Genomic DNA, 24,854 nt, shown 5'->3' with positions numbered 1-24,854 from the left:
ACCACCTACCGTACCACAAGCCAAAATCTACGCACAAAGGAATTAATTTCCCGCAGACACTGTTTTCCCGATGAACTTCCAACCGTTTTCCAAGCACGAATGGTTGAAATGGGAATGCAGTAAACGTTTCGCAACATTGTGCGGGACGATTTTACACTCGGACTGGACCACCAACTTTTCCAAACCGCAGCTTTCCATCCGACTCGCGCTTCAATACACACCGATCAAGCTCGCGGCTTCCGAGTTAGACGAAGCCATTGCGTTTCGTTGCATCGGAATTGCAATCAATCGGTTGCCCTTTGCATGTTTTTGTGGGGAACAGCAACGTTGTGCGCTGTATGGTTGTAAAAGCGCTCCTTTGAAGCTGTCACTGAACGGCCTTCCAACGTCAAATGATAAACAAAGAAAATGTTCATGAACGTAAGCTCCAAAAATATTCCAATGATGTTTTTCAGGAGTCGGCAAACATTTAAGACAAATATGCAAACAAAAAATATCCAAACTCTATTTGAATTTGTTCACGATATCAGACTTATGTTTTTTTTCTAAAAATGTCTGTTGAAACTGTTGAACTTGATGTTTAATACCAGGAAACTAAGCCGAATACTGTTATTTGTTATATTGATCACATTTTACTATTAAACGTTCTTAAGTAGTTGAGACTCAAGGGGCAAAATACCATTTTTACTTTGCAACCTACAATAACTACTTCATGAAAAATATTTGTCGGTACCATTATAAAACAAAATTTGGTTCACAATATTCAAAACTCTTGGAAGCTTAGCTATTTTTAACAACCGAGAGTAAGCAAGAAGAACATTGATACGATAACATTATTTGAGTGAATGATAAAATTGAAATCTGATAAAAGCCGTTGTGTTTGTTTTCGGAGAAGAAAATAGATACTAAAATGGGTTTAGTATCATATTCAAAACATTAAAAAATAGTTTAAGCTGGCTGCACTACGGTTTTAGGCTCTTTTCCTGTATCTGGCCCTTTTCTGGAAACGTGTGCCGACTCCTGTTGTATATTGTAGGAAAACGTTACCAAAGAAAGAGAATAAAATGAACGTCGAGTGTACTTTCTCAACATAAGTGCTAAACAAATAATAGTAAGATTAAACAATTTGTAACGCGTTTAACATTAAAACAAGTGTAACATGGAGCAGTTCAGTATGCGAAAAATATTGGTAGGGTAAGTGAACCGTTAGTGGTGCTAGTATCAATAACAACCATTGTTAGTAGATTAAACTGTTAGCTCTACGGAGAAATAAATACAAATAACTTTTACTTGCATTACTTGTCCTGAAATTAAATATGTTTTGATCCTCTAGGGAGAGTTCAAAAGTTAAACTTTCTCACTCCGTAATATAGAGGCTTCAAATTTAATATTTTCAAAACAGGTAGTTGTGTTATGCTGAATTCCTTAAAAATTTGTAAAGATTGCCATTATTTCCTCAAGGTTTTTACTTTTAATTCCATTTTAATTTAAATTTATCTTTTATTGATATTAAACGTGTAAGCTTAATTCAGTTTTTGTTAATATAATCAGGTAAGCTTGGTGAATTGTTTCTAGTACTATAAAACTGATACACGTAAAATTATTTTAAAGTCAAAAAAAGCAACCAAATGCGATGAAGCGGCAATAACCTCCGATCGAACAACAGTGTACGGAGCGTGCGAACCACAAGGTTACTCAAAACATACTGAAACTTTTCTGTTCTCGTTTGGTTTCTGCTTGAAATAAGTCTAAAAAATAAATAACAGTATGAATGTATTCAGTCTTTTTAATTACATCATGTTGCTAGATACACGGCTGAATACACTACTATTGGTACAATTACCTAAGCTCTGGAGCTGCTTTAGCATTAGAGTAATTTACAAATATGTTTACTAGAACGATAGATCAGTTTTATTACGACGCAAAAACGGTTTCGTTATTTTGATTTTTAATTTTCACAGTACAACATGGCAAAACACTGAATGGCCTATGCTATGAATTCTCTGAGAATCTTATGAGTTAAGTTTATTTACTGGCAATCAATTATCCGTTTCAAAACCCACTTCACAGGACAACTCTACAGGCTGAATATCATCGTGATTACGGTTTACATTAAGCTTAAGAGTTTTTTCCATCAAATAGTCAAACGAAAAATAGCCAAAAAACCAATCCAATAAAATGCAATCATTCTTATATGTTGATATAAAACAATCCAATCAGTAAAATTACTGCGAAACCAGTTGATAGAGCACAGGGTTGCAATTTCTTAGATCAAACACTCATTAAGCACAAAGAACAACCAAATCGATTGTGAGACTCTAAGCTTCATCGCGCTTATCCAAAGATAACCCTGTTAGGCTGTCTGCTTTGTATTGCTCAGTAAATTGCTACAGATTGTTCTCCAGAAATTACTTAACCATCGAACACAAAGAATGTGTATATACATCCATAAACTCTAACAAATGTGTTTGAAGCGTATACATTTGTTGGAATGAACATGAAGCTGTGAAGTATGGCTTGCAGCTTCCCCGAAGCCCCAAGAGATGGTTTAACTTTATTGGAGGTGCTCCATTGCACGGTTCCTGCCCCACGTTGGTCGTCGCCTCATCGAACACCGGAAACCGGAACTATCGGAGGAACACGCACCCTGGGGACTCGCGCAGTGGAAGCAGTAACTACTTCCTCGTGGAAGGCGACAGAGCTAGTGCGGTCGGTGGAGGTTTTAAATAATTTATAATTAAATTTTCTAGAGTGGTACTCTAATACCGAGTACTTCAGTGGATGTTCGCAGAGGAGATGGGTTTGTTACGAGGGGTGGGATGTGCGGGGCTTAGAGTTCGAAGCTGTTACTTACCGGTAGTCGCCGGAATCGCTCAGCTGGCGCACGGTGATCGGGTAGTCGGAGAGTCCGTGCGCTTTCAGCAGCTCCTGCATCCGCACCAGACCCTCGTTGGTCTCGTAGATGATCGTGAACGACTTCCAGCCCCAGGCCGCCACCAGGTCCACGTACGCCTGCGAATAAAGTGGAAACGTAGCTCAAACTAATTGCTTCACGAGCGAACCTCCTACCAACTGTAAGGGCTTTCGGCTCCGGAGGGAAGTTTTCAAGCAACGATATTCTAACGACCGAAGAAACTGACCGCTGCAGCTGTAAGCCGGCGGTGCTGAAGACCGCTGTTCATCACAATGGACGTGGAGCCCACCACCAAGCGATGCAGTGATTACCCCCTTTCGCTCGAAACACTACAAAACCGCGCCACTTGCCAGGAAAGTTGTTCATTAACTTCCTCCAGAGCTCGGGGGCATCATTACCGACGATGCAACACTTGATTTATTGACTTTATCCACGTCCCCTACATCGTTTACCAATGGTTACACGCGACTTCACGCTCTTAATGTCTTTACAAACAGGAACCCAGTTCCCCGAAAAGTGTGTCGGGATCCCTGGTAGGATGAGCTTATGAGGTTCTGAGATTCCATTGTTGTTGAAGTAGCGGAACTTTTGAGTTGGTTCTGCGCGGTGCTCACCGAGGTTCACCCACTGTTACATATGTTCGCTCGGATGCTGACGCCCGTTCGACAACCATTTCCCGCCATCGGGTTCTCTAGAATTTGCCTTACGGATGACTACTTCCTGGTACTGCTGGCACAATACTTCGCACCCTGAAAACCGCGAATAGATAGCAACCATTTCCGTGCTTCAACTGCCATTCTGAGCCACGATGCCGTCACACCTCATTTTCCCATTCCCTCCTGTGCCCTTCCTCGTCTGGTTTTGGTAGAGAAGTAACTTTTCCTCCGGCGAAAACCACTTGATGCTTTATTGTTCCACCGAGTGGTCCACTCGACCGGGAGATCTCGCTGTCCGCTTCCATCGCCGAGCTCTTTTCCACGAAGGCCGATGAGTTTGACGGGGTGTTGACCTTCTCCCTGTTCACGACGGAAGTGCCCCGTTAGCCATTTGCGGTTCAAGTGGCGCGACCAAGCAGATGTAACATTCCGCCATTCAATTCAATTTAGGGACGCTTCCAGACACTTCCGGTATGCGCTCTTAACACTTAAAAAATCGCATTCGCTAGATTCGGTAGATTAGATTATATTGCACCTTTTTGTTCCACGTTTCTAAACCATTTTTTCTTTGCTTTTATGCAGTCGTTGGCACCTATGTTTTTCTCTAACCCACCCAAGACAGGAATAACGTAACTTCTGCCTCTAACGCAGCTGAGTTTGTCTTTAACTCATCAGCTTTTATTATTACTATTTTTCCTTATTTTCTTTATTCGATTCATATTTTTACCCTTCTCTTACAATGTCCTTGTTCTCATGAAAATCAATAGTGCAGTAAACCTCATTAAAACTTCTCATCATTGGCGTAATTGGCTCTCGGCTTCCTTATATTGTACTATTGTAGTCAATAAGTACATGGTGCATCCAGTTTTCATTTCAGGAATTTCAATATAAATAAAGCCTCAGTATTTTCTCCTCCATTCCCAGAATCAAACAGTGCGTGTTTTAATTAATTAAATCTTGGTTTGGCCATTTTCGTTTTCTACTAGCATAACGTGTCAGTCTTTTCTGACCATTTTCTGGTCTGTTAACCCGTTCCTACGAGTATGGGCACCTAATTATTGATCCAATTTCTAATATAGAACGGACTATACTGCAATAAAGTGAGTTTATGCTTTAAAGACGCTTTGTTGGCTTTGGATACACCTTTTTCGTAGTAGTAACTTTTGCAAGAGACGTGCCATTAATGACATACATGCAGTGAATTGGATTTCTTATACGTGTGAACGTGACACTGCAGCACTTTCCCACTTGTTACGATTGCACCATTCACTGAATATGCTTATAATATCTTCACGGTCTTTATCTATATTGGCAGGCACAATTTTACGTCATCGGCATACATTAAGCGACAACTTTCCGGTAATAGAAGAGAAACATCATTTATATGTAAAAAAAAATAAATAACCCTGTGGAACGAGTTTCCACATTTGACTAGAGTAGCATTTTCCGTATTGTCTTTTGTCTTACGTTCATCTGGTTTTGTCTTCTGATTGGAACATTGTCCTTATCAAAACATTAATTTATTTAAAATTAATGGAAACATGAACATTATTGTTTGTCCTAAAACTTATTTTATAAAGCTGCCTACAAAAGTAAAAACAGTAAAAAATTAAAAGACTGGTACTGATCGAGTTTTGAAAAATATACAGCAGTGATTTGAAACAAACGAAACAGGGGAGATTTAGTAGTAAAAAAAAACATTCTCTCTAATTCACCAATTCTGTGCGGATTTCAGAATGCGCGAAAAACGTTCTATAAAAATCTATAAAAAAATTCCGTTTCCGAATTCAGCAGCTCCGACTTACAAGAAAGTAATGTTAACTGTCAACTGGCAATGATGAGTGGGTAAACAAGCTATGCAGAATTGGAAATGAGCTATATTATTTCCTCTCTAAAATGAATAAAAATACTATTTAGTGTGGTGAAGCATGCAACTGAACATAAATCCTATTAAACGATGGTTTTTATTTCGTTTAACGACCAGTTTAAATGGTTTTATACTGTTGATTCATTTTAAACCTGTCAGTTGAGCAAGTGTCAAACAAAAATAAATGTCTAACCTGGCTACCAAATGTAATTCTAGTTGAAATGAGCGTTTTGACAGTTACTGTTGAGTAAAAGTTGCAATCGTATAAAACCCCTTTAAGACTCAACTCAGCCGGCTTTCGGCTCAAAATCTAGTTGCAACGGCTGTAATACGCCTGCTTTCAGGAACAGAGATATCTAGCTGGTGCATGCGGTTTCAGCTGGAACGTCCTTTGTTTCCAGCCCTGCATTGTTGCCGTGTCGGTCGAATGGAAAATCTATCGCTCGTACGTCGGAAACGCCGGGGATCGAATTCTCTGCCATTTTTCGGAAGCTAGAATAAATGCAAAATAATGGCTCCTCGGTGTTAGGGCCCGGTGCAGGCGTCGTTGCATAAATTCATATCCATCCGGTGCAATCACTTCCACTTACTGCCATCCCCTATCCACGTGTGTGTTGCGATAACCGGTCGACTCGGAGGGAACTAATTTCGTACTTTCCTTCCGAGTGGCAAAGGCCCGAAAACGGATCCGGAAAAATGCCCACAAACGTTCGTATTTTCGGGTGGAGGGGGGGGGGCTTAGGGACAGGTGCGGTGCGTTCTTTTGCGGAAAATCCTCATGAAGAGCACGAATTCTTCACTACGCTACGTAATGGAATGCTGTATTCGGTCGTTCGTTTTGAAACCACCACCAGCGACCTAAAGCCTCGAACGGATCGTTACCCTAGTTCGCTTCGGTACTCGGGCATCGAATGCCCTTCCAACCCTGCCCTCCCTCCCTCTGCTCCGCATTGTTTCGGAATGCACCGAATCCTGGCCTTATCGTTTGCGCCAAGTAGAAGTCGATTCATCAACCATCCCACGGCCGTGGCCTCTTTGCTGGGGCTTTCGTAATTGGATTTATTGTTTGGGCTGGATTTTCTCGGGAGCCACTACACCGACTCTCCCTTCGTTTGACACTCCTTCTGCGCTACCCGCTTGCCTTGCAGAATTGGGCTTTTCCGAGAGACCTCCGATGCACTATGCGGGGTTTTTCGTTTCTCGAGAAATCCGATTTACTTTCAGTCGCTTCATCCAACGGAACAATCGATGGTTGGGGAAATTCTACGACTCCGCAGCACCGGAAAACCTCCTCCACGTTCACTGTTCGTTCGCTCGCGTCATTGTGTAAGGAATCCGGACTCTGTTCCGGAAGGAACCAGCTGGGACCGAGCACGTCCTGTAACACTTCCCTTTTCGGGGAGTCCAATGCCGGACGTAATAGTTGAGGGCAATAAATTCCCGGCGAACCAATATTGCCTCCTCGCCGGAGTGATGGACTCCTCCGACGACTGGGAGGTGTGAAGTAGGACCTATTGGGGACGCCTTCGACATGCTTTCAAAGGACAACCGACACCGTGTTCGTAACTTCAAGGCAACGGGAACCCAACTCGGGAAGATCTTCCGCGGAATCGAAGCAATCTCTTCTTCGGGAGCTTATTTCAGCAACATGCCATGTGTGGAAGGGATTCATCAACAACTGTAATGCAGCTACTTTAACCCCACTGGAGGTTTCCTCTCGCTTCAAACAATAATCCGCATCTATTGTAAGGATATCTTGTGTTTTCACTTTAAAAATTTACATCATTTTTTCATGAAGACATCAGTTCGTTTAAACATTCCAATATCTTGTTCTATAGACACTGTCGTGTATGTTAAATCGAAGTTGTAAACAGTTGGTATCTAGTTCTTAAAAATCCTACCAACCTTGTCTGCCTATAGCATTTTGCTCCTTTGACATTCTGCTTTTGATACTAATATATTATTGCACTTAGATAGTGGAAAGGGTAAGGTAAATGTGAAAAATTATCCTTAAGGAAGCTTAGTCTATTCGTTATTCTTTTAAAAACAAGTCTGAGTAGTTGTTTTATCGAATTAAGAATCAAATATTTGTTAATAATGATTTTTTTTTCAAAAATGGTCATATTTGAAAACATATGTATACATATGTATACAAAGTTTGGCAGATAAACACGTTAGAAAAATGTATAAAACACAAGTTTTCAGGGAACCAAGCTAAGACTACGTTTCCTAGGGGACACATTTTTTGTAACTACTAAAGTCTTATACCATGTAAGTGCACTACTATATCCAGAGGCGGATCGTAGGGTAAGTAGGCTCTCGAGGGCCTCGTCCATTTAGCCCCTTTCGTTTTTTAATTTCAATATTGGAACTATTTTCATTATTTTGCAACAAAGTTGCATGTTTTAACAAATGCGTGATGAGATTTTGGGTAAAAATTTGACACTGATGTACTAACGTATATTAAAGTGCAAAGATTTGATTAAAGAAGAGAAAACATACCGGAATAGTGTAACAATAATAGGCATAGATTAGCACAAGTAATATCCTGCTCATTTCCAAGTATAGTAACTTTGCTTAACATTATTTATAGTTTTTAAACATTTCATGATTGCCGATTTTAAATCGTCAATCAATAATAATTTCAATTTGGTTAATAGAACATGAAATTGATGGTGGAAAATAATTCTCTTGAAAAGTTATTGATGGTTTCGCGTGAAATAAGGTTTTGCAAATCAAATGGAAACATTTCAATGGAATAATGTTGAGGGAAATTGTGATTCCATTTAATTTTGATCCTTCAATAAAAATGTGTGGTTTCATTAAAATTAAAATTTCTTGAATTTTGAAATAAAAAATTAAATGATGAATGTATTGCATGTTTTTGATGCTTTAAAATTATAGCCCCTAGAACGCTGCCTCTGACTATATCAGTGTTACGGGCTGATGTGGGTTGCTGCTGTCACCCTCCCCAAAATGGGTGACGTGCCAGTCAACGTGTTAAAAGGTATCATTCTATTATTAAACTAAACACTTACCTTGGAGAGGGTGCTTGGATGTGGGTACAGGTTCACCAGGCAGCTTTCCCGCCTCAGCCGATAATCCCATCGCGTTTCGAGGTGAGGAATCTGCAAAGGGAAAACATTGTTTCGTTTTAACTGCCAGATGGAAAGAATTTCTAAGTTGTAATAGTTACGCTAAAATATTAATCATTTCGACCTTTTTACGAGGATGAAGCCACAGCAATGTTTATGGGAAGAATAAAAATTGTACCAGCGACAAGGAAAAGTGTTCAGAGTCATTTTCGGCGTGAAATAAACGATTGCCAAAACGTTTAAGGGATACCGTATTGGTGTAGCTCCCATTGTTGAACCATAAGCTCATAGGGAAGTGTAAAACACAAAACAAAAAATGATTTTTTCCTGGTTATACTTTTTCCAACGTGAGGGTGTTGCATTTCGCTACGCTTGTTTTAGTTTTAAAATATACTTTCATTGGATAGTATTGGTTCTTTTCCTTTGTTTCACTAGCTTCCGAGGCCCCTTATTTAGAGCATCCGTGCAAAATTGTGTCCATCGAAAGCGAACGATAAAAGTGGAAAAATAACCCAACATCCGCTCCCCGCGTGCTCCAGCGGCGCACCATTCTACACCCCGAGAACGATAAATTCTGACCCCATAAACAAGTCAAATAATTCCCACCCTGTAGTGGAAGCGGCGTGGAAAATAGATGGGATCAAGTGAAAACACCTACATAAAAACCGTAGTTCGGTTTCGCTAAAATCGCACCAACGTTGGAGGGTGGGTTTTTTTTTATCGCCCCTCGCTGATTCGCTTTCTCACTACCCTTCAAACACACATACACACATACGACCTGATAAATTCCACCCATACTCTCTAGCACCATGGGGAAACAAAAAGAAAACGTTTGTAAACGCTGGTAGTAAGCTCTTGCGGATAGCTCGAAATGGGATATGGAAAGGGTTCTCAACCGGGGGGGAGTAATAGGGTGGTTTTCCGCTGGAACGCTGCACACACCGCCAGCTCGGTGGAAAATTATTGCAATGCGATACTGCAGCGTGGGTGCCCCGGTGGAAAACCCGACCCTACCTCTTGTGCAAGAAAATCGGTTCGAAAGGTTAATTGGAAACATGCCGGGAAATGGCCAGATGCTTTGACGTTAGCAGCTAGTTGGAAAAATTGCGTGGAACGTCCCGTAGAAAATAGCTCACCAAGATCGGGTTGAGAATCTTCGTTGGTTGGTTGAAGATAGTTCACTGTAAATAATTACAGCGCAGGCTTGGTCGACGTCATTGATGACGGAAAAGTCAAGTGGAAAAGCTTACAGCTTACTTTTTCCAAGAGTACAGTTCGATTTTGATTCACCCTGTTAGCAGAGGCAGATAGCAAAGGGTATAGGGTAAGCAAAGTAAACAATTGCTTGGTGCCCCAAGTTTTTCAAACTTCAAAGTTGAAACTCTATTGATTATTTTACCGAGTGAATTTTTCCTTTCCTCGTCAAATACCTGATGGTTGTTTTGGATTTACTCTTACTATCTCTTAGAAATCTTTTGCAAATTTTCTAACGCAGAAATATACCTTCTAATTTTAAAAACTTTTTAAATTCCAACCACTTCAGAGAAGAGGTCAATTTGCGGACAGAAATTGGTTATTTGCTGGTTTAAATTTTGGGTATTTAACTATTGAAAATCTAAAAGATATTCAATAGGTGATTTGAAAAAAATTACCAACGAATTTTGAACAATAAATATGAAAATATGTGTTTGATAAGCTCTTAGAAAATTGTTGATAATTTCGCACGAGGAAAAGAAAAGTAAGGAATATTTGTATTGTGGTGTATCGTCGTTTTATAAAATAACAAACACTAACACGTTGACTGCAAATCATCAAAACATTCGGAACTTGTCACAAAACTCATATAGTATTGCATTAAGATAGAAGTACGCTGTAGAAGTTGTATAAAGTTGTATAAATTAATTGTTAAGTTGGGGAAGCTTAGTCTTTCTGTTACTGGTTTAAAATCAAGTTGAAGTATTTGTTTTATAAACAAGTTTGATCAAAACTGGTTGTTCTAAAAAAATGTGATAACAAATTTTAGAGGTAAAACAGTGACGTAGTGTAAGATATTTTGGCCTAAAATTATAGCAACGTGGGGCTTTAGAACCATAGTCAACCTTTGACTAACTTGTAATCTAACTTGTAATCTTACCATGTAACATGTTATATTTTTATAATTTTAGTTTCACATACGTAATAAAAATTAATACAGCACAGTAGAATAAAGGAAAACAGTACAAGTACATGGTGGAACGTTAACTCGCACAGCTCCAGTGCAGTATAAGAGTATTGTGCTTGGCTTCGAAGTTCATGCAACACCGAAGAGTGGATCGTAAAATTAAAAACCAAAGGGAAAAAAATCCACCAGGAGAACGGCACGTAAATTACAGGAAAATTCAGCGGCAAAACGTTTCCACCCCCGTCTCGAAGGCAAGCCGAACAGGAAGCAGCTAAGCGGAGCGTGTAACAAACACACAAATACCTGCAACCGACGGTGTAAGCAAAAATTCCTCCGGCAAAACCACGAAAAGTTTCCGCGTGCTTTTCCGGCGTGTTCGCCCGTTGCGCATCGGCATCCCTTCATCGGTTCGCTGGAAGTTTTCTTTCGAACGAGAAATTCGAAGTAGAAGGCAGCCAGAGTCAAACAAGCACGCGCTAAGAACATGTGCTCGGGCGGATGCGGAACGGGTTGGAACGTTATTGTAAAAAAAAATTGAACACACGCTGAAGCTAACACAAAGGAACAAAGCTGTAATGTAAACCTCTCTTGTTGTCTACTTCCCTTCGGATGTTTGCAATAAGAGCACAAATCATTTCACGAAAATTAAAATATATCTAACATATTCAAATTCCGGAAAAGAGAAAGCAAAAGCATATAGTGAACCAGACAATGCTTCGGTTTAGCCTTATGACGAGTCGTTCGATCAACATTCGCACGTTCGGCAAACAGAACTGCTGCTCGCCGGCAGGAAGGCAACAAAAGAGCGGTGAAAATTACTATATAGTGCACGTTGTTGGGCGTTCGCAAAAGGCAGCAGGTCGGCAAAGTACACACCGTAAGCTAATCCTATCGCCGGTGAAAAGGTAGATAAAGTAAAGCTTGGGATGGCTCAACGCACAGCACCACAGACAGATCCGTGCAAGAGTGCGTGTGTAAGAGTGATAGGAAGTAAGAAAAGCAAGTAATAAGAGAGTTTAAAAGAGCGGGGAAACGGTAAAACGGGAATGTGAAATGTGAAAAATAGTCCGATTACATCGACGTACGGATAAAACCGTCACCCTGAATGCGTTGCGAAATGGTTCAACGTAATTTCGCGTGCAGCCACAGTTTTCCAAAGATTCGTTGCGTCTGCTTCATCACATTCTAGCCTTGATCGAAGAACTTACTTTCGGTTTTCTATGAATTCCATGTAACGAAGAAAAGCCTTTAACACGATGACTACCGTGTCAACCAAAAAGATCTTTACACTTATAAACAGGTGAAGTTATGTAGCAGTAGGCTTTAAAAATAGCTAAAAAGACTGCTTTGGGAAGCCTAACTATTGCTAAGTTTTTGAAACCCGTTAATTGAAAACAAATTGTTCACTATATTTTTTATAAAAAATATTATTAATTCTAAAGCATGTACAAAAACATCTTAGCAGGAAATGTTTCAACGCATTTTTAATAAAATTTGTTTATAAAATTGATTAAACCCACATTTGCCCGAAACCAAGCAAAGACTAAGCTTCCCAGAAGACACATTTTTGTTATTATTACAACCTTATACTAAATAAGTGCACTAAAAAAGAGAAAGAGTAAAAGGCTGAAACGGGTTGCAGCTGTCATCCTCGGAACAGATGATGTAGCAGTCATCGTGTTAAAAGTGTAAAATTAGTTCCAAAGAATTTCCTAATCAACATGAGAAAAATGTTCACGACATGCTAAAATTACAATGTTTCTGCAAAACAAAATGAAAAACACTTTTGTATGCTTGATAGTAATTAGGTAAAACGTCGTACTTTATAAAAGTTGTTAACTTAAGAATAAAAAACTATGTTCAGTGGAAGTACGCTTCTGCATCCTCGGACAATGTTTGCACATGTTTAAAATGGAACCAAAAACACTTCTCATTCAAGAACGTGCTCAGGAAAGTTACCATGATGGCTTTAATCAATATCAACCTCCATCGGCTCCAACTGAGGCGGACGGTAATGGGCTTCACCAGTCACCGCCTGACGGAAAAGCTAAAAGGTGAAGTGATTTTCCGTCCGATAAACGAACCTTGCCCTACGACGAACCTGCGTGTAAAACCGGAAGACTCGTCGTGCAGCAAACGCACAGGAAGAATGCCACTAAGTATCGTAATGTGTGCGGCGTTCATTAACTTTCACTCACCGGATATGCCGGCGCACTTCAGCGCACAGGATTGCGTTCTTCCTCGTCCCCTATCGTCATCATCGCCATCAGCATCGTGATCGTGTACTGCATCTGCTTGAATTCTGCGCTTAGGTAAAGGTAAAGGTAGCCAACGCTACCCGGATGAGCTTTCCCGGAACGTCGCACGGGCGATGATGACCGTGTGTGTAAATGCTCACCATTAGTTGCATTACATCTTCTGGCCGCCTGCATTGATCCCGGCATGGGGCTCCCCGGGAAAAACCAACGTAGTGCAGCGTAATTAAGATGTGACATGAGGAAAACTTTTCTGTTCACATCATTTAGCCTCCTGCCAGTTGTTCTACCGCGTCGACAGCTGCAACTTTATCTTTTCCAGCCCGGCTCCCACAACCTGTCCATGCTGGTGGGTCGATTACTTGCCGTCAGACCGTGCACCGATCTGACAAGCTTGCTTTTTCCGAGCAAAACTATACTTTCCTAGTCTATGTGTCTTGTTTGAAAAGAGCTCATATGAAACGAAATTATTAAATTGATTTTAAACAGGTAAAACAGTTCTGTGCAAAGAACTAATGAACACTAGATCAGAGTAAGTGAGTGTACTAGCTCTTTGCAAAGAGTGAGTTGGTTCAATCCACGCAAATGGTTTATTTTGACACTTTCGTCATTTGAAAAACTCTTCGAAGAACATATCCGCGAATGAGGTAAATAATTGTAAGCGAATAATAAAAATTCACATTTTAAATTAAACTCCTTTCAGAGATTGGAATCAGAATGAACAATCATCACGATGATTCGAAACGTTTAGTTACTCTTTTATTTAATGATCGAAAATGAGTTATTAGCTCCCACTGAGGTTTGATTCCGTCACAGGGACTTGAATCCCAAATAAGTGAATAAGTGAGTGAAAGAGTTATTAGTTGTCACAAAAAAAATGAGTTCGGAACAAGGAATCGAATTGAATCACAATCCGGAATTTGAATCTTAACCAGGTATTCTAAACCAATGTTCATGAAGTGGAAATGCATGGTTTATCGTTTTTTTTTTTTAAACATCTTAACATCTTTACTTAATTTACACTTTTAAATACTCTTACGAGATTCAAATCACTGACTGTGACTCAAATCCTCAACTGGGATTCGATTCCTTGAGTGGATTCAAATCTCTGTGTTGACTAATAATTAATTTACTAACCTTAAGAATTCGACTCTCTAAGAAACTCTTTACCTGACTCATTCAATGTTGTAGGATTCGAATCACTTTTGGGGACTCATTTCAAAAAGAGTTGCACAAAATGTCCGTAAAGATTTAAACTCGTAAGATTCTACTCACTCACTCGCTCTTATTCAATACGCACATCACTAGTGAATGAGACAAATAATTCTTTGTGGGGAATCATTGTAAGCGAGTTAAAGAATTGGCTTTCCATTCCAACTAGCTCATTTTAAATCGACTCTCTTTACCAATATTTATCAGAATCAGTTGGCTTTATACGAACTGATACAGCTGGTCACACTATTCCCATCCATCGCTCGGCATTAAATTCGGCAAACCATCCCATTTGTGTTGCTCAAAGCATTTTGAATGCAATTTCCAGTAACTCATGCTCGATGTAGATATGGAAATTAGAGAATAAGGAATGAATTTTCCATGGCTCGTTAGGAGTTGAAATTTGCGCTACATCTTTTCGTTGCATTCGGACAGGATGAGGCATTCCCAAAACCCGGTCGACGTCTCGATGCTACTTTAAAGTAAGCGACAGACCGTCCCATAAAGCCATCCTTCCACCGGGTAATACGCTTCCCTACCCCGCCAGCGATGGGATTGTTTCGTTGTTAATAATAAAGAAGTAAAATGAACGAAGGAATCCCTCCTCAACATTCCGCCTCTCGCCGGGTTTGAAATGAAGCTGGACCAAATTGGACCATCGAAGTTTTTACTGCACTTGCTCCCACTAAAAGCTCCCCCTTCCCCCCCCCATTCGCACCCAAAAGGAGCATCAATCCCACTGCGTATTCTAGGGTTGTTCCCACCGGGGACGATGATCCGGATCCGGGGCTGCATCAACATAGTTATTAATTTGATTACCTTCGTCCGGTTCCGGGAAACAACAACTCGTACGCTGCTCGAGATGGCAACGTTGTCACTCCATTTACGGACCGAAGCGGCGGACACTTTTCATGATTTTCCGAGCAGATTCCGTGTGACCCAGCTAGGTTTTCGGGAACGCCTCTCGGCGTTATGGAATGGCTCCCGTTTGATGTACTGAGCATGGTTTACAGCGGCGAGCGGCTTTATAGCTTTGAATCACACCTTGTCAATACGATGATTCGTTTTTGTCCCAACAACAATGCATTTACCCTGGAAAATTCATTTATCCTGTATATCTTTTCTACAGTTACGATTCAAAGTAAAATAGCAGGTAGCACTACTGATCGGTGTTTTTCTTACAGTTGTACTGTTCTTAGAACATTCTCAAATTGATTGGGTTTATTTGTTATGCTAGTTTTTGGCATTGTATTTTGTTCTTTCTTTGTAATCTCCTGTGTTTTCCTATTTTCATTTGAATAGTAATGTTTGTTAAGTATTTTACAGTGGTTATTTCATAGTTTACCTTTTCAAAATTTTAATTTTGAGGAAATTTACTAAGTGAGATAACCAGTGTTTAGTTAAGTAACCATGAAAGTTCTCTTTTTTTCTACTTTTTCTAGATAAAATTTTACAACAACTAGGTTGAGAATACGAAGGAGTTGGTAATTTACCTTTCAGAGATCAGATTTCAAGTAAGATTCTAGCTTCAATCATGGGTTCCTTTATACTTTGGAGCACTTGTTCATTATAAGCGCTTGCAGCTTCTCTAATGTACTTTTCATTTTCAATGTTGTTTTACAATGATTTTTGACACCATTATCGGGAAAAGGCAATGAAAAAATTCATTTTCCATTTCTTTTCAGTTTGGTTACTGAGATGTCCAGAGAAAACATTCCCCACAGCGCGAGCGTTCTTTACTGGAATCTAAGTAAAATATAAAATAAAAAAAAGTATAAACCACTAGGAAGATCTCTGATTTCCTGCTTTTTGGCGACCGGGATCAAGAGATGCGCAAGACAAACAAACTTTTGCCACATGGAGGTGAAGTTGTTTTCCACAGCGAAATTTGTAAACAAAGACACTATGAACATTTCAGGCTGCACCGTAAAGATGTAAAATTCATCTCGTGGCATCTGCAGCTGCTGATGCCTTTATCGTCCTCGCATTTCAGTGCAAGAGTGGTAGTAAATCTTGGCCGAAGGTGGTGAACGAGGAGTACAAGCTTCACTGAACGTCGAGTTTCCGAGGACGTTGAGGGCGTAAGAAAGGTAAATCAAAATACTGCTCCATTTTCCCAGCTCCAAAGCAGCGGCTAGTGTACATGGTAATAATAATAATAGTAAAAAAAACTCTTCCCTCTTCCCCTCCCCCACCTGCTACGCCACCATGCCTTATGAAGTCCGCGCAACTTGTTTGTCTACGAGAAAGTCGTGGACTTGAATCCCTTGCCCGTTTCGGTTGCATAATAAACCGCACCGAATTATCCTTGGCCGGCTTCGCTCACCGTCGTATATTTCGTTACGTCGCAGGTCCCCACCTAAACTACTGAGGCCGTTTATCCCCTGCACAACCACTGCCGCCACTGTTGTTTGCCTTGGCGAGTGGATAATGAAAATGGTTTCCGGTAAATAAGCTTCCGCTACCGGCTCGGCTAATGTTTTGGTCGCACAACCGCCGGTACGTTGATGAATATATATAAGGGTGTGTGTATGTGTGTGGTTGTCGGGGAGGATTCGATGTGGAAGGGTTAAAGGGCGAAAGGAAGACGAGGAACGGATTCGGAAACGAACTCGGGCATCATTAGCCACGAGCTGAGCAAACAAAATGCCCGTCCCCGTGCTTACGTCGCATGTTTATACTGAGCGAGTGAGTGCTGGAAATTCGATTCGATTTCGAACAACAGATGGCCCTCCAGAGGTCATGTGTGTTCTGGTCGGTCGCTCCTACACCGATGAGCTATTCCTTTTCCTCGCTCTCCGACCAACCATCACCGGTTGGCAATCGAATGAGTGGTGCAAATATCCTTTCTCCCGTATGTATTTGTATCTGCGTGTGTGTGGAAGCAAGATCCGGAAGTGTCCTACATGCTGGTACACGGGAATAACAAACCCAAACAAGGAACTGGGGGAAAAGACACCACTTCATCTGGCATTCGGAAAACTCAAGTGGAGCATCATCTGCTCGAGTAGGGATTGGAAGGCCGGGGGGGGGTGGGTGGGTCTACACCTGGGGCTTTCTTACGAAATGGCAACGCTGGCCTCTGCCCTCTACCTATATCTCTAATATCGCTCCAATTTATCTTTATTAAAAGCAATTCCTGATACAAGTGGGGTTTTTCTTTCACGAAAACTCACCATTTCCCACACTTTTGGTCGGTGGAAAAGAAAGGACCTTTGAGCAGGTGAGACAGAAAGAAAATGGAAGACATGCCACAATGGGGAACTTGTATGGAACAATCGGACATTATTAGTTTTAACAAGAATCGGAGGACATTTCACAATGTTTTGTTATTTTTTTCGACGTGACTCAAAAAGCCAACATTGTAACTATTCTACAAGCTTTTAGCTTCTATAAATAAATAGTTATTCGATTTGTTATCATATTTTAGCTCCTGAAGGTATGCAATTTACAACACACACGGTTTTGTAACAAAAATATCTGTATAACAAAAATATCGCTTACAATATCAAATTACTCAAATGTATAACCAAACGATAAAATCACATTTATAAAATGACTTCAATTTCCTCTGTCATTTAAGCTCATTTAAAAATGATATTAAATGCATGATCAATTAACATATTTTCATTTTCATTGTCCGTTATGGTAAATAAGTCTGTGACGATAGCAGGAATTAAGCTGAACTTGATAGTAACAACATTTAAACTCGCGAGCAACATTGTTACTTTCGTTAGCGAACTCCATTGATATGGATTATGGCTCGATTAAAACAAACCGCATTCTACTTTTTATTACTTTCCACTGTATAAAAAAGCAGCGGAGAAAGTGCTGTTATGAAATCTAAACTATTATGCTTTCTTTTTGCACCATTTTCCTTGTCAGTGCAATCACTCGTTCTAATCTGTTTTTTCTTCTTCTAAACTGTGATTGTTCGATTTCGTTTATCCTGGGGCGCTTCTGAGGTTTTCAAATATCCTTCAAAGGCTACTGTGTTCGTCTTGGCCTTGGTAGTTTACCGATAAAGTCTCCATACTGCATTCGAATTCTGCAATATACTGCGATCCGAAAAGAATTATAAACACACTGAGAAGAACAAAACGATTCCACTCTATTGACAGATATGATGAGCGACAGATAAGCGTGCTTGGATGGTACAATAAAAAACTTATCTGTTCATATCATGTTTGTTTTCAATTAGTTTGCGATATTTTATTCGTGGAGATCAGGAACGCGTAGTAGAAGATTGTTTTCAATAAGTTATATTTTGTTTCTCAACACTTATTGAAGTAGAACACCTCAAAACATTGCTTTGCTGCATTACCAAAGTTTAAAAAGAGTATTTTTCCATTACGCCTTCTAGTTCTCTTTGGAAAAAGTTAGCAAGACATTGCATATTAAATTTTTTTTTTAAATGAAAGCTGAATGTATTAACTTTCCAATATTGTATAAAACATTAAGATCGTTGTTTATATACTCTTAAAACGATCACCATCAAGTAATCAATATCAGTTTTCTTGCACGGTCCATTTTTTATCACTCTTTTGACTTTTACGGATTATTTCTCGAAATCTGCTCGACCTAAAAGGCTAAAAATTTGGACCAGTCTTAGTAAACTTGCCAACTGTAAGGAAATGTATATGAAATTATCTTATGTCCACCTTTTCCCCCATTGTGAGATGGAGAATTCTTCTCCGATAATCACTAGCGCACTGTTTCTGGACGACACACGGAAGGAAAGGAAAGCGAATGTCAAAGTCGACCGAAGAAAGTCCCCGAAAAGTTCGGCAATGGATCACCAGGACGACGGTGGGTGGTAGTAGTTTCCACGCTTGTTCCCGGCGTGGGTTTTCCTCCCCATGGGAGGAAGAAGGGGGGATGTGTAGTTTTATGACCGATTATGCTACCTTTAGAGGTAGCTTTCATCCGGAATGGGGAACAACTGGGCCGGAAAACCGCCGGTTGAGCGAAAGGGCAGGAATTCGAAATGGTAGCAGAGGGGGAGGGGGGACGGGGGGGGGGGGGGCGAGGAGAAAGGTCCTCGGGGCGATTCATTCGAAGCTAACCGAATAAAGATGGATGGAGTCAATTAATGTATACATACTCGCGCACGAGTTATGCTTTTCGCAGCGCTCGGGATCGGAAAATACGGAAACCATACTCCAGCTAGGGTCGGGGAGGAGGGGAAGGGAGTCTCGAAGCTCGTGTGATCCCTGTTTGGTGGCGTCCATTTTGATCGATCGGTGGCATCATCGGGGGAATGGAAGGTCCTGAACTGAGCGTCAGTAGTTTTTTTTCCAGGCCGAATTTGGACGCGATTTACAGAAAAGCCCCACGACCCACCCTTCAACCCCTCCCTGGGGACGCTTTTCCTCCCCCCCACCATCCCTTTCGTGTCCGGAAACGGAACGCGCGCCCGTGCGCTAATTGGACCTAATTGGTGTTCAGCCTTCCGGATGGATTGCTAAATCGGCTTCGGCTCTCACAGGTTGGCGCGCCGCTTTTCCGCAACGTTTGATCGCTCGAAATCGTTTTCCGAGCGCTTTTCCACCGGCCGGCTCCAGGTGTATTTCGGGTTTTTTTACGATTTTCGTTGATCTGACCAAAGGTTAGCGGGCACCCGTTTCAAACCCGTGTGCTGCTTCGAGCAGGCGGAAAAATGTGGTCGTGTGTTGCAATTGGAGGTGGGGAAAACTAGCTGACTCTCGCTTTGAGGTGTACGTACGTGCTTCCGTGGAGGTACGTGTTTTTTTTTTTTTTTTGTTTTAGAGCAACCATATAATTAGAGCGGGCTTAAAATAAGTTAATAATTTCACAAAACCCTACAGAGGAAGCACCTCGCGGTTTTCCACCGGTGACAGCACTTTTCCCACACTTACAGTGACCGGCCCAATAGTGCGTTCACCTCGAAATTTTTTGATCACCCCTCAATATTTGTTTCTACAACACACGCTACATAAGTTTGTATGTTGCTTTGTATATTTGTTTTAGTTTTTATTAATGTTGGTTTTATTAAAATGTTTATTTTTACCAATTTTTTTATTTCACTCGAAAATTACCAAAAAACCGCATATTATTTTGAGAAAAAAAATATTAAACATTTATATTTGAAAACACAGTGACAAGATAAATTGTTTACTTCAAAAGATCATTAATATTCGTAAAATAAGTAACAATAAATGCACTTTATCATGTAATGTTTTCTCCTTTAGCTTTTAGCACCCATTGAAAGTGCTTTGATTTATATCCAAAATAGCTACATCAAAGGAATATATTTTTCATGCCTATTACGAACTAAAATTCGGCTTGCAATATTAATAACTTATCAATACTAAGCTGTTTTAATTACTCAGAGAATGATCCAGTAAAAATAAGATATTTAAAATCGATTTGCGTTCTGAATTAATTTGAAGTACAATTTAAAAAAGCAATTCTCCAGGAACCACAAAATTTCGAATTGCAGTCGATAGTTTTGTGTTCATAATTTTTGCAACTCAAGTTTGGTTGAATGCCTCAAAGGAGGTAAGGATGTTGATATAATTTATCTCAAGCTCTCAAAAGGGCTGAAATTGCATTTTTCTTCTCCCGGCCGTACTGTTGCTCGCGTAAGGATGTCGAAGAAGTGAAGTGGTCCCAGAAAAGGGTGCTAACAATCCTATAAAATATGAATAGGAACTTTATGCAAAACTTTGGGCACATTATCTCGTCACTGTTTTTTGAAAACATATTTTTTGTTATATTTTTCGTAAAACCGAAATGTGATGTTTTTAAATTTTCACAAATTCATAAGTGAATCTCACAAAAGATATGTAAAACAAGATGCAAAGCATGTGTTTATTGTATTTAGTTGGAAGAAAATCAATATTGAGAGAAAATTTAAATAAATTGAGGTGGACACTTTATCCTGCCAGTCACTGTACCTCGCCTTGATGCCGTGGGTGCAGAGAACGCGCAGCACCAGCCTTGAAAAGACTCTCCAACTCCCCAGCATCACGCACAGAAGAAAGGAAAATCAGCGTCGGGAAAGCAGCGAGGGTTTTTCATGATCATAAAGCAAAACCTTCCCAACCGTCGCCACCGGCCGGTTCAATTGCGTTCCCCAAAAAACTGGGCGCAAAAACCAGTCCGACGAGGGTTTGAGGGGTAAGGAATGCAGGGAAGGCAGGAGCGGGAGGGAAGATGAAACAGTTTACTTCTTAAATAAAACACCTTCACGCCGCCCGGTGTCTGTTCTAATTCTTATTTTTCGCACCCGACACCTGTGCACCTTTTCTTTGGGACCACCCACAACCTTGCCACCCACCACCCCTCCCAACCCCACTATGGGCAAACAAGTGGCGGATGAACCCCTTTGGAAAAAAAGGGTGCTTGGGAAAAACCGAAGCCGGTCCCAAAAAGCGTAAGATATGCCGGGACAGTTTCGGGAAAAACCGTACCTTGTCTTGCTTGAGGGCGGGCTTTTCCCTCGAGTGCCAAGGTGTGGTTTTGTGTGTGTGTTTGCCTTGGTACATGTTGGGGTCCCATTTTTCGTTGCGCACAACCGCAGCGGCATCACGCAAATGAAAAGTGTGCGCTATCAGCGTGACGGCGTTCCAGTTTTGCTCGCTCCTCTTAAACGTTCCCCTTTCGGGATGGGAAACTCCAGCGGGGCATGCGGGGTTGGGGGAGAAGTGAACAGTGCCGCAAACCGGGAACGAACGCACGGCGAAATGCTGTAAGCCGTTAAATGCTTTCATTTGTAATGAAGATAAAAGACCAGATTAGTCCTGCCAGCGCGAGCGAAGCCCAAACCATCCCCCTTTTTATGGGCGTGAAACATTCTGCCACGGGGAAAAACAAACCCGAGGGATGGTGGAAATCGGGGGGGTTGAAAAAAGTAACCCCAACCCAAAACGGAAGGTGATAGGTATCATTAGCCTTTTATTTGCTCTCGCGTGCTCCTTAGATTTCTTGGTCGCATACTTCGGTCGGCAATGCGAAGCAATTTCTTCGCGCCATTTTAACGCGCGAAAGGGATGCGTTGAAAAAACAAATGCTCAAGAAACGTAGTGTGACATGATGCGAAACTGCCAATGCAAACACTTAACTTGTTGCGGGCACACGTGTGAAGCAAACAGTCGTTTTTGCTGAACCGTTGATAACGAACCACGAAGCTGCAAATTGGCGAACACTAAGGAAAACATGGCAGAGACACGTGCGCATACAGGATATTTTATGCGCCAGAACGGTAAAGTTGTCAACATGCCGAAAGGATAGTTTCGCGCGGTATCAGCACGAACAATGATAATTGAATTGAAGTGAGTTGTGCTCAGCAAACATGATATTGTAAAACTTGGAAATGAGAAATACTCACAAGAAAGGTTTATAAATAATGGCAAATGGAAGAAGAACGGAGGTGAGACGAATGTTTTAGTCCACACAAAAAATAAAGCTACTTTGTAACACAAGGAATCTAATGCACGTTTAAAATAAGTAAACAAAAAATAACATTACAATATAATGTAAGGATATAATATGAATAATAGTCTACACGCTATAAAAATTAATGCAGTTTAACATTCATCACGGCGTTTTATATATGTAAACACCTTATAAAATATATCTCTAGTTTCGTAAAGTTAACAATAGGAAAGTATTTTGATCTACGCAGTCAGCCGTAAGGAAAGAAATTTATAGAAAAAGAACTAATAATATGCTTCTTGGTTTAGATTTTTCAATTATCGACTTTGAAAATCAGTTATTATTTTGAATAGAAAAGAAACATCAACAGTAGATTGGCAATTAAAACATTGACAAGTAATAAAGAATGTAATTTAGATAATTAACTTGTTGACAATTTGGATAAAAGGAGAAATTTGCATAGTAGAATTGTTTTGATCACCTTACGCAGAATATCACGAGCATATTGGGAATGGTCTCGTATTTAATTTACATCCAGCATGACAATATCATTTTACTGACATTTTCGTTTCACGTTTCGTTATAATTTCTAAGCCGAAGCAAATGACAGCACCTTCAATGTTGATTTGAATGATTAACTGTAAAAAATAAACCGCGTATAGGTAAAGTATGACAAAAAAGCTTATCAATGTATCATCACAAGTTTTATTAAATCGATCTATCACATACTCCCTTACTCACTTGACATGTGATTGACCGAGTGATAGCACTTTACCGTTTTGCAAAAGTGGCCTTGCGTTTCATATAAACTTTGCATTAGAACCATGAAGCAGCCCAAGGACCCAGGAAATAAAAAGAGCCGCGAGCGAAGGAGAATAATCATTAAGCAAATAAAGTCCATAAATCAAGTGCAGTAAAATCATAGAAAAAGTTGGAAAAGTTTCATGAATTACACGAGAAAAAAGCTGCGCAGTATGAAGTTTAACATAGGAATATGAAATTTAAATCTTATCTTTCAACTATCTTACGCTGATTTGGTAGAAGTAATCAGTAGAACAGAAATGTTTGAAAAAAGATAAAATTACTGCAACAATGAAATAATAGAAGTCAATAAAGTTGTCTTGAGAACTTTAATTTTTCACCAACAAATAATTTAACCAATTATTTGATCACATTAGAAAATGTGTTAAAGTGTTAAACACTTGCAGACATTCAACATTATGACCGGTTCGATGGTGTGAGGGTTACAGGATGGTTGAAAATACCCGTCCGAACGCTCATCCAAGACACAAAAAAAAAAAAAAACAGCAAGAAACCACTAGCCCGAACTCGTGTGTCATTATCGTTGGACCGAAAATCGGGGAAAAACACCTACGCGCCACCAGGCGCCTCCATTGTGTCGAAATCGGAAGAAAATCCCAGCCACGCGTTCCTTTTTCTTCTTGTTGCTCGCGCGTCGACAGTGTAATGGAAACCTTACCAACGTAACACACACACAATGGGGAGTGCGCAGGGTGAGAAAATGGGCTGCCGGGGGGAAGGGGGGGGGGGGGGGGGTTGGGGGGTGCGCGAAAAATCGTGTCGATAGTGTGAAACATTGTGGAAAAAGTTTTGATTGGCACCTCGGAGAGAGCTCGGAGGCAACGGCGACGCCGTGATCGTTTGCAATCACCAAAAGACAGTAGCAAAGGGAGAGATGGGAAGTGAGAGGGGGGGGAAATCCTGGCATTACGAGGTGGCCGGTCAAGGGCGGGGAAAAACAAGGCTGCCGAACACTTTGGATTGGATTGGATTGGAGTGGATGGATGAGCGAGTTTCTGCCGCGGATCGCTGCCAATGTGCAACCGAGTGTTATCCACCTCCCCCGCCGCACCACTTTTCCCACTTCCCTCCTGCCTCTCACCCTCTAGCGTTTCTTCCTTGTGCTGCCCATCTCTATTACATGGCGTGGGTGGAAAATAGATCCTTCGGTGAATCCTTCGCGTTGTCTGGAATTTGGATGGGAAGGAAAAGAGTTTGACGAGGTGGGAAGAGGGTGGGAGGAGGGGGAGGAAATAGATAGAAGCGAGGATGAAGGAGTCGATATGCAATTAGCGCCACCACAATTCGCCCAACGGTCTTACCGCGAGTCCTTCCAACCAGTTTCATTTTTTTCCTAGAAAGCGATCCGAGGAACGTTCGGAAAAATCACTCACCATTAACCGGGAGCCCGTGGCACGGGGACAAAATGGTTCATTTTAATCCCGCCCACTCCAACACACGTCCTCTCTCCTTCCCGAGGCAACCATCGTGCA

General features: G+C 40.8%; 1 protein-coding gene across 1 annotated transcript in view; it reads right to left on the bottom strand.

Annotated features, from left to right (window-relative positions):
* Positions 1 to 2,949, bottom strand: part of LOC131291302 (glutamate receptor ionotropic, kainate 2) — a 52,230-nt gene extending 49,281 nt beyond the window's left edge. Inside the window, exon 1 of the mRNA XM_058320500.1 lies at positions 2,855 to 2,949. Within this exon, the coding sequence (XP_058176483.1) occupies positions 2,855 to 2,934 (80 nt within the window). The 5' untranslated portion in view covers positions 2,935 to 2,949. The remainder of the gene's footprint in view (positions 1 to 2,854) is intronic.
* Between the last annotated feature and the right edge of the window lie 21,905 nt (positions 2,950 to 24,854).

This window comes from Anopheles ziemanni, chromosome X (assembly GCF_943734765.1).
Source record: "Anopheles ziemanni chromosome X, idAnoZiCoDA_A2_x.2, whole genome shotgun sequence".
Classification (NCBI taxonomy): Eukaryota; Metazoa; Arthropoda; class Insecta; order Diptera; family Culicidae; genus Anopheles; species Anopheles ziemanni.
This window is presented reverse-complemented; position numbering and strand designations above follow the sequence as displayed.